The sequence below is a fragment of the Hemitrygon akajei genome, chromosome 27 (genome assembly GCF_048418815.1).
Source record: "Hemitrygon akajei chromosome 27, sHemAka1.3, whole genome shotgun sequence".
Classification (NCBI taxonomy): Eukaryota; Metazoa; Chordata; class Chondrichthyes; order Myliobatiformes; family Dasyatidae; genus Hemitrygon; species Hemitrygon akajei.
In genome coordinates, this window is record NC_133150.1 from 53182791 (window position 1) to 53198309 (window position 15519).

Consider the following 15519-nt stretch of genomic DNA (forward strand, 5'->3'; position numbering starts at 1 on the left):
ACCTGTCCCATTCTTTAACTGTTGAATACTGTACCTGTCCCATTCTTTACCTGTTGACTGCTGTACCTATCCCATTCTTTACCTGTTGACTGCTGTACCTGTCCCATTCTTCCAGCTATCCCAATTTCAACCTCAGTTGTTATTACTGATCTTGCAGTGCACTGTGCCAGTAAGGTGTGCAATAGCTACACATTTCAAAATATGGATTCACTGACATGTACAGCACAGCAACAGGCCCTTCAGCCCATCTAGTCCATGTTGAGAACATTTAAATTTCCTACTCCCTCAACCTGCACCAGGATTATAGCCCTCCATATCGCTACTATCCAGTTGCTTCTCCAAACTTCTGTTAAATGTTAAAATGGAGCTCACATGCACCACACCTGCTGGCAGCTCATTTCACATTCTCAGGACCCTCTGAGTGAAGAAGCTTGCACTCATGTTCCCCTTAAACTTCCCATCTTTCACCTATAACCCATGACCTCCCATTGTAGTCCTAGCCAACCTCAGTGGTAAAAGTCTGCTTGCATTTACCAGATCTATACCCTTCATAATTTTGTAAACCTTTATAAAATTTGTCTCAAACTTCTGCATTCTAAAGAATCAGTCATAACCTATCAAAGTTTTCTTATAACTCAGTTCCTCCAAACTCAGCAGCATCCTTGTAAATTTTCTCTGCACTCTTTCAACCTTGTTTACATCTTTCCTGTAGGTAGGTAACCAAAACTGTGCACAATACTCCAAATTAGTCCTCACCAATAAATTCTACAACTTCAACAATATGTTCTAGGTATTAATTATTTTTGGTTGAAGAAAGCAGGATGCTTTTGACAGCTTTAGATAAACCTAACTGCAGTATGTGTAGTTCAACCTCAGCAGCATGGAGCAGAGCTGGGGGCGGTGTTAAGTTCAAACTCAGTGCTTCCTCCCACTGCAGAAAGTCATTGAAGTTTCCGGGAGATAGCAAGGCCGGCACTCTCAAGCAGCTCGATGGTGTGTACCGACCTAAGGGATGAAGGATCATGAGCAGGACTAGGAGATGAGGACTTACTGTGGTGATCTCCTGATTTGGCTCCTTTCTGCCGGTAAGATACCACCATTGATCTCCTCCTGCTGCCCTGCTCAAGGAGGCAAGCTCAGTGTCGTCCTTCAGTCTGTTAGGAGGAACAAGTGTAGAGACAATCCCTATGATTTTCCATCTCCTGTAACCCTCCTTTCACTTTCTTACCCTCTCCATGCCCATCCATCCCCCTCACTCTGTCTCTCCAACTTTTAACACTTTCTGCCTGCAGCTTCCTTTTCTTCACTCTATTTCCCTCCCCTCAACTTACTCTTTATCACTTCCTATCTCTCTCTTTTGCTTTGTCTGTCTGTCTGTCTGTCTGTCTCTCTCTCTCTCTCTCTCTCGTGTATGCTCTACTGCTCTCCTTTTGTCTATCTCTCTCTTGGCCACTGGTGATCTTTGTCCCTTTATTTCCAACTCATTTTTTTTTCTTTCCTTTAATGCTATCTTAATCTTTTTCTGTCTCTCTCTCTCTAATTTCCATTTCAGGTCATTAGTTACTTTCACGTTAATAATCTCACGAATTTGTGAAACTGCTTATTCAGCCTACAACTTCCTGCCACAGACATCGAAAGATCAGGCCAGTATTCACTGTGCTGGGCACTTTTCCTGTTTCCCCCACCCCCCCACACACACAGCACAGCGCTCCCTCACCACCACTCCCACTCCACAGCACAATAAAGTGCTGATGGATATGAGGGAGGAAGGTAGAGAAAACCAGGGAAGGTTCTGCTGGAGAGAGAGTGGGAGATAGAGGTTGAAGACAAAGGAAAATAGAAAGGAGGTTTGTGTGGAAAATAGCGAGAGGCAGATGGAGACAGAGAAAGGAAGAAGGAGAGGGAGAAGGGGAGGGAGAGGGTATAGCCAGTGAGCAGGGAAGTGGAGAGAAGATAGAGCAGCAACAGTGGATTAGTGTGCTTAATGAGATGGTAAGAGAGCAACGGAAACACAGCAAAGGGTAGTGACATTCACAAAGAGGGGGCTGCAGGAGAAAGAAGAAAAGAGAAAGGAAGGGAAGGAGAGAGAGAAGAACTGAAATCAGCCATGATCGGAGTGAATGGCAGAACAGGCACAAGGGGCAAATGGCCTCTTGCTCCTGTTTCATGGGTGGAGTCAGTGAGACTCAGACAAAAGGAAGAACAGATGGAGAAACAAAGAAACGGGGAGAATATTTGGAGGAAGGAGGGAGAGTGAATGAAAAGAGAACTTGTTGGAGATGGCAGCGAGGGGCAGTGAACAGGAGGGGAGAAGTCAGAGACTGAGGGGTGGGAAAGATAATAAGACCATAAGATATAGGAGCAGAATTAGACCATTTGGCACATTGAGTCTGATCCACCATTTCATCATGGCTGATCCAATTTTCTTCACAACCCTAATCTCCTGCGTTCTCCCTATATCCCTTCAGAACTAACTAATGAAGAATCTAACAACCTCTCCCTTAAATATACCCAATAACCAGGCCTCCACAGCTGCCTATGGCAACGAATTCCAGATTCACCACTCTCTAGCTAAAAAAGCTCCTCCTTATCTCCATTCTAAGTAGATGTCCCTCGATTCTGAAGTTGTGCCCTCTGGTCCTAGATACCCACTGTAGGAAGCATCCTCTCCTCATCCACTCTATCAAGTCTTATCAGCATTAGACAGATTTCAATGAGGTCACCCCTCATTCTTCTGAATTCCAATGAGTAGAGGCCCAGAGACATCAAACACTCTTCATAAGACAAGGAGAGATAATAAAGAACAGAGTGAGAACTAGGAGAGAGAGGGAAAGAAGAGGGCAAAAATGGGAGGGAGGTGCTTTGGTTTGGGGAAGGGAGGGAGGAGGTGTGTGTAGGGAGAGTGATGGAGAGCTCCATGCTCATGACTTGCCTGTCCTCTCCCAGCTTGTCTTGCCGTGGATGTGAAGACTCCAGATTATCCAGTCAATGCCAGCCTGCACCACCAGGCCTGGTTACCTGTGCAGGTGGGGCCCCTGCCCCAGGGAGCCGAGGTCAGCTGGAGTTTCCAGAGTAATGCTTCCTCAACCCTGATCGCTCGCTATGATTCAGACATGAAGAAAGTGAAGTATTTTTCTGGCAAGCAGCTTGAGCGTCGTTTCATGATGTTGGACAATCTCACCCTCTGGATAAATAATGTGAAGTGGGAGGATGCAGGAACTTACATTGTGACGGTCTTCACACCCGTGGAATGGAAAGCAAAAACTTCTCTACGAGTGTACGGTCAGTGTCTTCAGGCCCAACTCCATCCCTCTCAGCTCCTCTCCGACTTTGGAAATAGGGCAGTGGTATTGATGGGTGTGTGATTGATGCCAATCCCTCCCTTCTCCTTCACCAGAAAGAGGAGCACTCAGCCCCTTCAGACCCTGCCTGTTTGCCACCCCCTCCCACAGACCATTCCCCTGGTACTCATTCACACAGTGAGAGGATGGAGTGCCCCCTTTCTGGAAAGTTCCACAGATTCATGGGGGAGGAACTTCCTCCTCACCCTTGTCTGAATCAGGTGGCCCTGTATTTTTAAAATGGTATTTTAAATTATTGAGATATACCATGGAATAGGCCCTTCCAGCCCTTTGAGCCGTGTTGCCCTGAAATCCCACGATTTAACTGAAGCCGAATGATGGGTCAATTTACATTGACCAATTAACCTATCAACTGGCACATCTTTGGACTGTGGAGCACCTGGAGGAAACTCACGCGGTCACAAGGAGAATGTACAAAGTCCATACAGGCAGCAGCGGGAATTGAACCGAGGTCGCTGGTACTGTAAAGCATTGTGCTAATCACTACACTACTGTGCAATGGGAATTGAACCCAGGTCGCTGGTACAGTAAAGCATTGTGCTAATCACTACACTACTGTGCAATGGGAATTGAACCCGGGTCGCTGGTACTGTAAAGGGTTGTACTAACCATTATGTCACCGTGCGATGGGAATTGAATCCCGGTCACTGGTACTGTAAAGCAATGTGCTAATCACTACACTACTGTGCAATGGGAATTGAACTCGGGTTGCTGGTACTGTAAAGGGTTGTACTAACCACTATGTCACCGTGCGATGGGAATTGAACCCAGGTCACTAGGACTGTAAAGCATTGTGCTAACCGCTACACCGCCAAGGCACCCCAAATCTCCACCCCCAGCTCCGTTACCATTTCCGAGCAGAGGGAATTTCCTCTCAGCATCTCCCTGCTCCAGTTCCCTCAGCATCCGCAGAAGTTAAAGGCAGAGATTAGCTTTATTTGTCACACGTACATTGAAACATCGAAACAAGTGGTGAAATGTATCATTTGTGTTAACGACTGAGGATGATCTTGGGGTAGCCAGCAAGTGTTGCCATGCTTTCCGGTGCCCACAGCTTACTAACCCGAATTTGGACAGTGGGAGGAAACCCACGCAGTCATGGGGAGGATGTCCAGCGTTGGACTGGAGACCCAACTGGTGATCACTGCATTACAAAGTGCAGCCACTACACCATTGTGCCATCCAGAAACTGGCTTTCTGTTCAGGCCTAATCTCATCCCGGCACCGCCCCACCCTCCTTACCATCTCCAGGAGTGGGCCCAGTCGCCCTTATCTACCCCGCCCCCAATACTTGGGGCCCCTCCTTAAACAAGGAGAGCAGCAATGTGCCTGCACTCCAGGTGGGATCCCTCCAACACCCTGTCCACTGGTACTGACCCTTCCCCACTCTTACACCTGCCCATCTGTGATAAACACCAGCCGGCCACTTTCTGTGAGAAAGACTTGCTGTCCCCACGTGCTGACGTCCTGTGTTGTGTGTATCGGGCCACCACACTCAGCCTTCTGTCCACTTACTCAGCCTCCCGTGTCGCCATCCTCAGCACACTAGGGGTCTCACCTTTCCCACATTGCATGTCATGGGTCACATCTTAGACCTCGAGTTGTCCTGACAATTTAATAGCCGCAGAAACAGGACCTTTCTGCTGATCCATACAGGTCCCACTGGCCCACATGTGGATCGTACTTTGCTCTACTTTGGATTGATCTGCTTTTCCATTGATGGCATATTTGGCTCCTGCAGTCCCAGTCTGCTTGTCTCTAATACCAATGAGAAGCAGTCTGTCACCAGCACTTCTCTCTCCAGATGCACTCCCACAGTCGAGGATAAAACATTTATTCCAGCTCTGGAAGTTAGCACATCCTCTATGCCGACACTCAGATATTAGTCACGAAGCTGTGTTCTCATCAGGTCAGTGTCCTTATTGAAACATTTGATCCACTTGAGAGCAGCTCAGGTTGGATGTTCTTCTTGGAGAGGGTGATATAGTGATGCACCATCAATAACTCTCTGAGACGTGAGGTGAGATATCGGCTTTTATTGACTGGAAGAAAGAACAAGCAGTAGTTGACCACCATACTACATCCTGGAGACTGAGGGCCGGGCTCAGGCCTCAATCACCTTCATACCGGGGTCTGTGGGAGGAGCCACAGGAGCAGTCAGCAGGGGGGGCGTGTCCAGACAGGTATATGTAGTTCACCACATATAGAACATTCCAGATGGAGATAAGTTGAAGGTTCAAAGTTTCAATTTATTGTCAAAGTATTCATGTACAATAGAACTCTGATATTTATCTTCTCCAGATAGCCAGGAAATACAGAAAGGCTGTAAGTTCTTGGAAGGAAGAACATCGACTCCCCCCACCCCAGCACAAAAAAAGAAAAAGAAACAAAGCGTGCAAACACCGAAACCCCCTTCCCTCGCAGAGAACAAAACCAACGACAATAGCATCAAATCCCTGATTCACTCCTCATTAGAAAAAACAGTGACAAAATAAATCCCCAACCTCTTCCTCATCAGAAAAAACAGTGACAACAACATAAATCCCCAACCCCCTCCTCATCAGAAAAAACAGACCACTACACCCCCCCCCACCGAACAATGGAAATCTCTCCCCACCCCAGCAACAAAGTGGTGGCTGGTCAAACAGAAGGATTCCTACCAGAGAGACGGGAGCCTACTTTGCTTGTGACCCCGAGTCAGGATGGTATCGAACTTGCTTATTCCCTTCACTTTCTACCTGCAGAGCCGGTGTCCAACATCACTGTGGAGGTGCTTAACATTAGCTCTGGCCAGTCCTGCAATGTGACACTCCGGTGTTCTGCCACAGCCGGAAACAAGCTGAGCTTCGGTTGGAGCCCCAGGAACGGTACAGCGCTGGGGCAGGTTTCAGAGCACGGTGCCGACCTCTCGCTGTCACTGGCGTTCTCTGACAGAATTGACTATGCCTGCACAGTCTGGAACCCCGTCAGCCAGGCGACTGCCAGCTTCTCCAGAGAACATGTGTGTCAGCAGGAAGGTAAGTGTGGACAAGAACAGGGGACTAGAGTCTCAGAGTCGTAGACAAGTACAGCACAGCAACAGGCCCTTCAGCCCATCTATGTGCTGCTGAGCCATTTAACCTGCCTACTCCCATCAACCTGCTCCTGGACCAGAGCCCTTCCATCCAAATCTATCATAAACGTTGCAATCGAGCTGGCAGCTCGTTCCACACTCTGAGTGAAGAAGTTTCCCCTCATGTTCTCCTTAAACTTTTCACCTTTCACCCTTTACCCATGACCTCTAGTTGTAGTCCCACCCAACCTCAGTGGAAAAAGCATGCTTCCATTTACCCATCTATACCCTTTATAATTTTGTACACCTCTGTCAAATTTCCCCTCAATCTTCTACGTTCCAAGGAATGAAGTCCAAACCTATTCAATCTTTCCTTATAACCGGGGAGAGGTTAGGAGCGGGAAAGCAGAGCAGGCATGCAGGCAGTGATCAGTATGGAGATATGACCCTGAGCAGCACAGGCAGTGGAAGGGGTGCACAGAAATAGACCTTTCAGCCCATCTCATTCATGCTGACTGTGATGCCTATCTACGCTACTCCTATACATCCCATACCGTATGCCCTGGTAAATCTCTGCTACACTCTCTATTGCTGCCTCATCCTCTCTATTGTGTGGTAAACAGAACTGTATATGATATGCTAACTCATCTTTTGCATAGCCTCAACATCTCAAATCTTATTCACAGTGCCTCTTTCAACATACACAAGAAAACCAAATACCTTCTCCAACATTCTTCCATTTGTGTCCACACTTTCTGGTTGGCAGTCAGTGGTGAACGGTGTCCCACAGTGGTTGGTGCCTGGGCCCTCAACTGTTCATGATATACATTAACAAACTGCAACAGGGGACCCAGTGCAGTGTATCTAAATTGAGTGGAAAAGCAAGTTGTGCAGAGGATATGGAGAGATTGCAGAGAGGTATAGAGAGGTTAAGTGAGTGGGCAAGGGTTTGGCAGATGGAGTATAATGTTGGTAAATGTGAGGTAATCCACTTTGAAAGGAAAATTGAAGATCAGAGTAATAAATAATAAAAGATTGCAGCTTGCTGCTGTGCTGAAGGACTTGAGAGGGCTTGTTTATGAATCGCTAAAGGTTGGTTTGCAGGTGCAGCAGGCTGTCAAGACGGAGAAAGCAAATGGAATGTTGGCATTCATTGCTGGAGAGATTGAATTTAAGAGCAGGGAAGTTATGCTGCAACTGTGCAGGGTACTGGTGAGGTCACACCTGAAGAAATGTGTGCAGTTCTGGTCTCCTCACTTGAGGAAGGATACACTGGCTTTGGTGGTGGTGCAGAGGAGGTTCACCAGGTTGATTCCAGAGATGAGTGTTTGACGATGAGGAGAGATTGACTCAGGACTGGACTTCCTGAAATTCAGGATGAGAGGAGATCTTATAGAAACATAAAATCATGAAAGGGAAAGATAAGATAAAGGGAGGAAAGTTGTTTCCACTGATAAGTGAGACTAGAACTGAGGACATTGCCTCAAGGTTCGGGGGAGTAGATTTAGGATGGAGATGAAGACAAACTGCTTTTCCCAGAGAGTGGTGAATCTGTGGAATTCTCTCCCCAATGAAGCAGTGGAGGCTACTTCAGTAAATATATTTAAGACAAGGTTGGATAGGTTTTTGCATATTAGGGAAATTGAGGGTTATGGGAAAAGGCAGGTAGATGGAGCTGAGTCTGTGGCCAGATCAGCCATGATCTTATTGAATGGTGGAGTAGGCTCGATGGGCCAAATGGCCGACTCCTGCTCCTATTTCTTATGTTCTTATATGCTCTGTCAGGAAGCTCTGGACTCCGAGATCTCTCTCTACATCAATGCTGTTTAGTATCCTGCCATTTACTCTACAGGTTTTAGATCAGGAACAGTCCCTTCAGCCTGCCATGCCTGTTATGCCCATGATGTTTGTCTAAACTAATCCCACCTGCCATCATAGTCTATAATTTAGGGATAGTGAACATTTTTGAGAATGTGTCCAAATAGGGGATAATCTTCTGAAGATTTCTCTCATATATGGTAATTTTGAGTAAAGATTTTCATTGAATAATGAACTACTTACTTACTGCCCATTATGCCACCGCATTTAGAGTGGTAATGAAGGTCCTCCATCTCTGCTGGTGCTCAGGGCTTGCTTCATCACATCAGTAGCTTCACTACTGTCAATCACACAAGTCCTGGGTGGAGACTCAGGAATACTGTCCCACGCAGATGTAGAAGGATACTTCATTGCTGCTTCCATAACAGTTTTGTTTGACCAATTAAGGTTGTTAGCCCTGTGCTGAACCCCTGAACCTGGAGGACCGGTGGACCACTCCTAGTCTGGCCTCTACCCTTTGACCTGTTTGGCATGGGTGGCCTTGCCAAGAGCCAAAGCATAAAGCCCTGACTCCAGCCAGCACAGCTCTCCAGGTCATTCAGGCACGCAAGCCTCCAAACCCTACAAGATTGTGATACCTCTTGGAGGACTTATGAATTAGTAACAATAATTATGGACTTTTAAAATGAAAAGCATGTCCCGTTGTTTATTTATGTGCATTCATTGTGTTAATATTAATAAGAGTATAACAGAAAGTCTGGAATAAATGAAGTATTTTAGAAAAACAGTTCAAAATTTATTAATATTAATCTTACAGAAAGGCAATTTAAAATACCATAATTTCTAAATAGTATCGTTACTGAACCTCATATACATTTCGAGGCCTCTGTTGGTCAGGGTCGACCATGGATGTTATGTTCTAGATATGCAAGCCTAGACAGTACAATATGGAGAGCAAGCTGATGCCGCGTAGCAAGCTCCCCCTCTCCATGCATCTGATGAACCCAAAGGAAAGGCAACGACTGATACAGTTTGGGTCCAGCAATGTCACAGGAGTTGACAGTCAGCATTGAACTCAGAATAGGACTGTCTTAAGGGACTCCAGCTCCAGATTTTTCCCTTAGGATTTAGTTCCAAATCCTTCACCATGGGTGGGCATAGCCATGAGGGAGCAGAGGTTTGAGATCAGTCTTCCTTCTCATAGATGAGATGCCAACCATGGGTGATGAGCCCCATTTGCCCAAAGTGACTGGTTTTAAGGTGTCACTAACCTGCTTTAGCCCCTTCTTTTGTCAGCAGAAATGGCTCTCCTGGGCTTAGTAGTTAAACCACATATGAAGGCCAGGAGCTGGACTTGGTTGTCAGAGACTATTTGAGGCACACATCATTGAGAACATTTAATAGCGAGTGGGAGCTTGTCCCCATTACCACCCCCCGCTATAACAACCTTAAGGAACCATCATATACAGTATTACATAATAAATATGAATGTAAATCATAAACTTTGGTACATATTCATAAAAGATGAAGGAAAAGAAACACACTTTACTCTCAGTGGGACTGCACTAATGATGACAAACAGTTTACATCCGTGTGCATTCAGTTCTTTTGAGAGCTATGCACGTAGCACTGTATTCATCAGGAAGTTTTCTCCTATACTTAGACTCAACCACATTCATTTCTTTCTTTCCTAGTGTATCTGATATACTGAACGAACTGAAAAGAGTTTATAGCACAGTTTACAAGTATTTCACTGAGAAACTTAAAGAACATAGTTTTTCTAAGATAAATTAAATATATTTATTGCAAAAAATAAATATTCACTGAGACATTGAACTACTGTACATGCAGCATTTGCTGTTATGATCACTGAATATCAGGTGTTCACTTACAAATAATATAAGCGGGGGTGATGTCATTGACCCAGTTAATTACTATTCAAATCCTGACATGTACACCAGATCTGCAAGACTTTCAAAATGTTTCATCCAACATATCACATGCCCTTGCAGCCATCTAGCTGGTGGTGGCCCAGATAGAGAAAACTTCTATACAAACATCTCACTGCTCGTGGGTAGAAAATAATCATTACTGCTTTATTTTGCAATAAAGATAATGTTTATGTATCATTTTATTATGGGTGGGCAGCACTGCATGCCATGTGCCAACAAAATTTTTGCATGGAAACACTTACCACAACTTCACCAGCCTTGTACCTTTCTATTGCCTATATTCTAAGCCCATTTATGCACCTGTCCAAATGCTCTTCAGATGTTGCTATCATATGCGCTTTGACTATCACCCCTGGGAGTGTGTTCTATGCACTGTTACCACGAATTTTTTACAGCTGCACGGACCAACCATTGCTCTGAGGAGGAAATTTTTACACAGGCTGAAAACTGCATGTCACTTTTAATGTTTTTCTTTTGTAATATGCATACCATCAATACTTAGAGTGAAAACTGAAGAATCACTTACTTTTGATTTTATTTATTAATTGGAGTACAATGAAATGCAGTACAACAAAGGAAATCTTTCACATTTTATAAACTTTTTCTCTGTCTTTATTATAAATACATTGTACATAAGCACTTTCCAGATTAATTTTGTATCCAGATGAATGATACATCTTAATCCTCATTAGATCCTCCAAGTGTTCCACTTCGGGTCTGTTTCTGGATTTCTATTTAATTGAATTCATAAGACTGAATGCACATTTGCAATCAGCACTAGAAACTTGAAATGTTCCAATGATGTCAACAAGAATTGATCATTCTTCAAATTCTTCATTTCTACACACGTAGGTTAACATTCTGGTCACTGAATTATAGGAAAGATGTCAACAAAATAGAGAGAGTACAGAAAAGATTTACTTGAACGTTACCTGGGTTTCAGCACCTAAGTTACAGGAAAAGGTTGAACAAGTTAGGTCTTTATTCTTTGGAGCATAGAAAGTTGAGGGGGGACTTGATAGAGGTATTTAAAATTATGAGAGGGATAGATAGATAGAGTTGATGTGGATAGGCTTTTTCCATGGAGAGTAGGGGAGATTCAAACAAGAGGACATGAGTTGAGAGTTAGACAGACAGACAGACATACTTTATTGATCCTGAGGGAAATTGAGTTTCGTTACAGCCGCACCACCAAGAATAGTGAAGAAATATTGAAATATAAAACCATAAATAATTAAATAATAATAAATTAATCATGCCAAGTGGAAAAATAAGTCCAGGACCAGCCTATTGGCTCAGGGTGTCTGACACTCTGAGGGAGGAGTTGTAAAGTTTGATGGCCACAGGTAGGAATGACTTCCTATGACACTTAGTGTTACATCTCAGTGGAATGAGTCTCTGGCTGAACGAACTCCTGTGCCTAACCAATACATTATGGAGTGGATGGGAGTCGTTGTCCAAGATGGCATGCAACTTGGACAACATCCTCTTTTCAGACACCACTGTCAGAGAGTCCAGTTCCACCCCAACATCACTGGCCTTATGAATGAGTTTGTTGATTCTGTTGGTGTCTGCTACCCTCAGCCTGCTGCCCCAGCACACAATAGCAAACATGATAGCACTGGCCACCACAGACTCATAGAACATCCTTAGCATTATCCGACAGATGTTAAAGGACCTCAGTCTCCTCAGGAAATAGAAATGGCTCTGACTCTTCTTGTATACAGCCTCAGTGTTCTTTGACCAGTCCAGTTTATTGTCAATTCCTATCCCCAGGTATTTGTAATCCTCCACCATGTCCACACTGACCCCTTGGATGGAAACAGGGGTCACCAGTGCCTTAGCCCTCCTCAGGTCCACCACCACTCCTTAGGGGGCAAAAGTTTAAGGGTAATACGAGGGGGAATTTCTTTACTCAGAGAGTAGTAGCTGTGTGGAATGAGCTTCCAGTAGAAGTGGTAGAGACAGGTTCAGTATTGTCATTTAAAGTAAAATTGGATAGGTATATGGACAGGAAAGGAATGGAGGGTTATGGGCTGAGTGCGGGTCAGTGAGACTAGGTGAGAGTAAGCATTCGGCACGGACTAGAAGGGCTGAGATGGCCTGTTTCTGTGCTGCAATTGTTATATGGTTATATATCAGTGAACATTTTAATTACATAGTTAAATCAGCCTTAACTTTCTCAGAAACAACAATTTGAAATCACAATATTGCTGAAATATTTATGAGGCAACACTTTCATTGTATATTAAAAGAAAATTATAGCTGTGTGGTAACAAATGCTATGTGTGTGGCGGTATTTCAGTTACTGCATAGCCGCCCACCAGTACTACTTAGATGGAACATTGGTTCAAGCAACTACCATCCTTGGTGTGATAAACTTGCCTCACAGAGCTCCTTTAACTGTTTTCCCCTCTCACTTTAAAAATCTGTGTCCTCCAGTACTTGAGATTTGACTTCCTGCAATACATTACCTCATACCTGACTGGATTAAATTGCAGCTGCCACTGCTCTGCCCAACCTTCCAGCTGATGTAATCCTACTTTATTCTTAGGTAACCATCATCACTGTCTATGGTCTACCAATTTTTGTGCCATCTTCTCAGACCGCTCCTACACTCTCACCCAAATTATTTATCTACATATTACAGCCAGCATAGTGGTTAATGTGATGCTGTTACAGCTCGGGGCATTTTGGAATTTGAAGTTCAATTCTGATGGAGTTCTGTAAGGAGTCTCTGTACGTCCTCCCTGTGGTATGAGTGTGTTCTCTCTGGGTGCTCCAGTTTCATCCCACAATCCAAAGATGTACTGGGTAGGTGAATTGGTCATTGTAACTTATCCCATAGTTATGTTAGGGTTAATTGGGGGTTGTGAGGTGGTGTGGCTTGAGGGGCCGGAAAGGCCTACTCTGTGCTGTTATGCTAAATAAACAAGGATCCCAGTACCCATCTCTTGAATACAGAAATTGTTATAGACTTCCAGGACTACCCTATTGATCTGCAAGCGATTGCAGATGCTGAAACCTGGAATAAATCTTTTATGATGTTGGACAAAGTCATAAGGTTAGGCACCATCTATGGAGGGAAATGGTTATTTGATGTTTCAGGTCAAGACTGTCCACCCAGACTCCGGTGCTGAGTTCCCCCAGTGCTTTGTGGGATGTGAAACACCTGCCACGATTAGTCAGGGCATAGAGTAGAAGAGGATAGGTTTTGATTTGACTCTGTAGAAGATTGGTTCAGCCACCCACAGAGTCCTGCACACAGTTCTGGTCACCACACTGGAGAGATTGCAGAGAAATTTCACCAGGATGTTGATTGAATCCAATCATTTCCATGCTGAGGAGATTGGGCTTATTATCCCTGGAGGGGACTGACTGGGGACCTGATACCGAATTATGAATGACATACAGAGTGGACAGTGAAACACTTTCCCCATGACAGATTTCCAGAATCTGAGTGCAAAGGTTAAAGGTGAGGAGCATGAGTGTTCTTGTAATCTAAGTGTTATTGTTGATACAACTCTCACAGCATTTAAGATGAGCACTTGAATCACCAAGGTATGAGGCAAGTGTCCATCAATTGGCTTTGACTGGAAGGATTAGCATGAACATGGTGGGCCTTTTTCTGTGCAGTATGATTCTTGATGTCTGTTCACGTACAATAAAAGTAAAATACCAGAACAGGGGTTTAGGCGCAGAGAGAAGCTCCCTCCATGCCGTCCATCACCATGGACTGATATAGTCATTGTTTTCCTGGGTTAGACCAACGAGGGAGCACAACTCTTGTCAGCTTTGTCCAGGAACTTATCTCCTGTTGATGTCTCAGATGTTCTTCATTTTCTGTTCTCTAGCCTCCAGGATTCCCATGTTCTTGATCATGATACTGTGCCTCATCTGTGTGATTCTCTGCATAACTACTGTCATCTGTAAATTCTGCAGAAAATGCCAGAGCGTTGCCCTTTCAGGTATGATGTACCCTTTGTCACAAATAATGTGTGTCCTACTTCATGCAACACTCCCTCAATGCTCCCACATTCCCTCTTCCCATGTGCTCCCAACCAGCTGCCTGAAATTCCTATCAGAATGCTGCTCCTACGAGGGACCGCTTCCATTCTTTCACCGCCCTCTGAATCCACACAGACCTTACCACCTTACACTGACTGCCTCTGGTTCTCCTCACGAACAGAACCTCCCCACTACATCCCACTCTTTACTCAGGTTATTTCTCCACTGGAGCGCTCCCTCCCCTTCAGCCACCTCATCTCTCTTACCGTTTTTCCCCCCCCAAGATACAACCTGGGTGCTCTTAGGCCCAGTCATTCCCTCCTTTCCAGCTCTATCCCCCTTCTCTACAGCCTTGTGGGGTGACTTCCAGCGATGTCAGAGTCCACCTTTGATACCGATAATTTCTCAACTCCACTTCAACTCATCTCCTCTCAGGAAAAAATGGCCTCCCTATTCCTGCTTCCAAGATGAACTGTGTTCAATGCAACTGTGTATGGGTAGCCCTGCACTGGCACCAGTGTAATATAAAAGCCAGAACTTCAAGGTTGCTCCTAATGTGGTTTATCCCGAGGGGAGATGAAGCAGACTGGGATTGTCCTCCTTGGAGTTTATAAGAACTAGAGGTGTTCTCCCTGAAAAGTCCATACTCCTTACAGAATGGGTGTGAGGTGGTGTTTTCCTTGGCTGGGTGTCTCAAACCAGGGGGCAGTCGCAAAATGTTCTGGGGTCAGTAACTGGTATAGCACTGGGCAAACATAGTTTTAAATTCTGCCGATTGCAGTTGTTCACATTCTCAGACCACTATCTCTGATTTTTTGCTGACAATTCTCATTCCAGACAGGAGTCAGGAGAGCAGACGTGATGGATCAAAGGTCTTCAATGACTACGTGAGTCTCACCATATAGTTCCAAGAATTGTGGAGGGGCACAGGGGACAAAGAGGGTTTTGGAGATGTCATGGTATGTACAGAAATAGGGATGTAGGGGCCAGGGGGTGTGACATATGCAAAAAGGCATTGCGGGGTAGGGGGAGAAGATCAGGGGCCGGGGGCAGGGCAGATGCCAAAAGGCACTGCAGGGTGTGGGGGGAGTAAGATCTAATGTTGGAGTTCAATGGACCTTGGGAACAGGATGACTGTTAGCTGGGACGGGATCTGGTAATGAGCCATGGGGGAGAGCAAATCAGACTGAATGTGAGAAGATGGATGGTAATGGTGAATTTGGGCAGGGATCAGAGATCACGTGGTGAAGGTGCTGTGGATGGGGGGGCAACACAACTGACAAGCTGGGGTTCACAGTGAGGAGTTGGTGGGGGTTACAACAGTACC

The 15519-nt window shown here is 45.1% G+C and overlaps 1 protein-coding gene across 1 annotated transcript; it reads left to right on the forward strand.

Annotated features, from left to right (window-relative positions):
• The first annotated feature begins 1039 nt into the window (after positions 1-1039).
• On the forward strand, positions 1040-15097 carry LOC140716994 (signaling lymphocytic activation molecule-like). Its single transcript, XM_073030190.1, has 5 exons — positions 1040-1085; positions 2947-3282; positions 6107-6379; positions 14039-14152; positions 15030-15097. Exons 1-5 carry the CDS (start codon positions 1040-1042, stop codon positions 15095-15097), a joined length of 837 nt encoding a protein of 278 aa, XP_072886291.1.
• Positions 15098-15519: the final 422 nt, after the last annotated feature.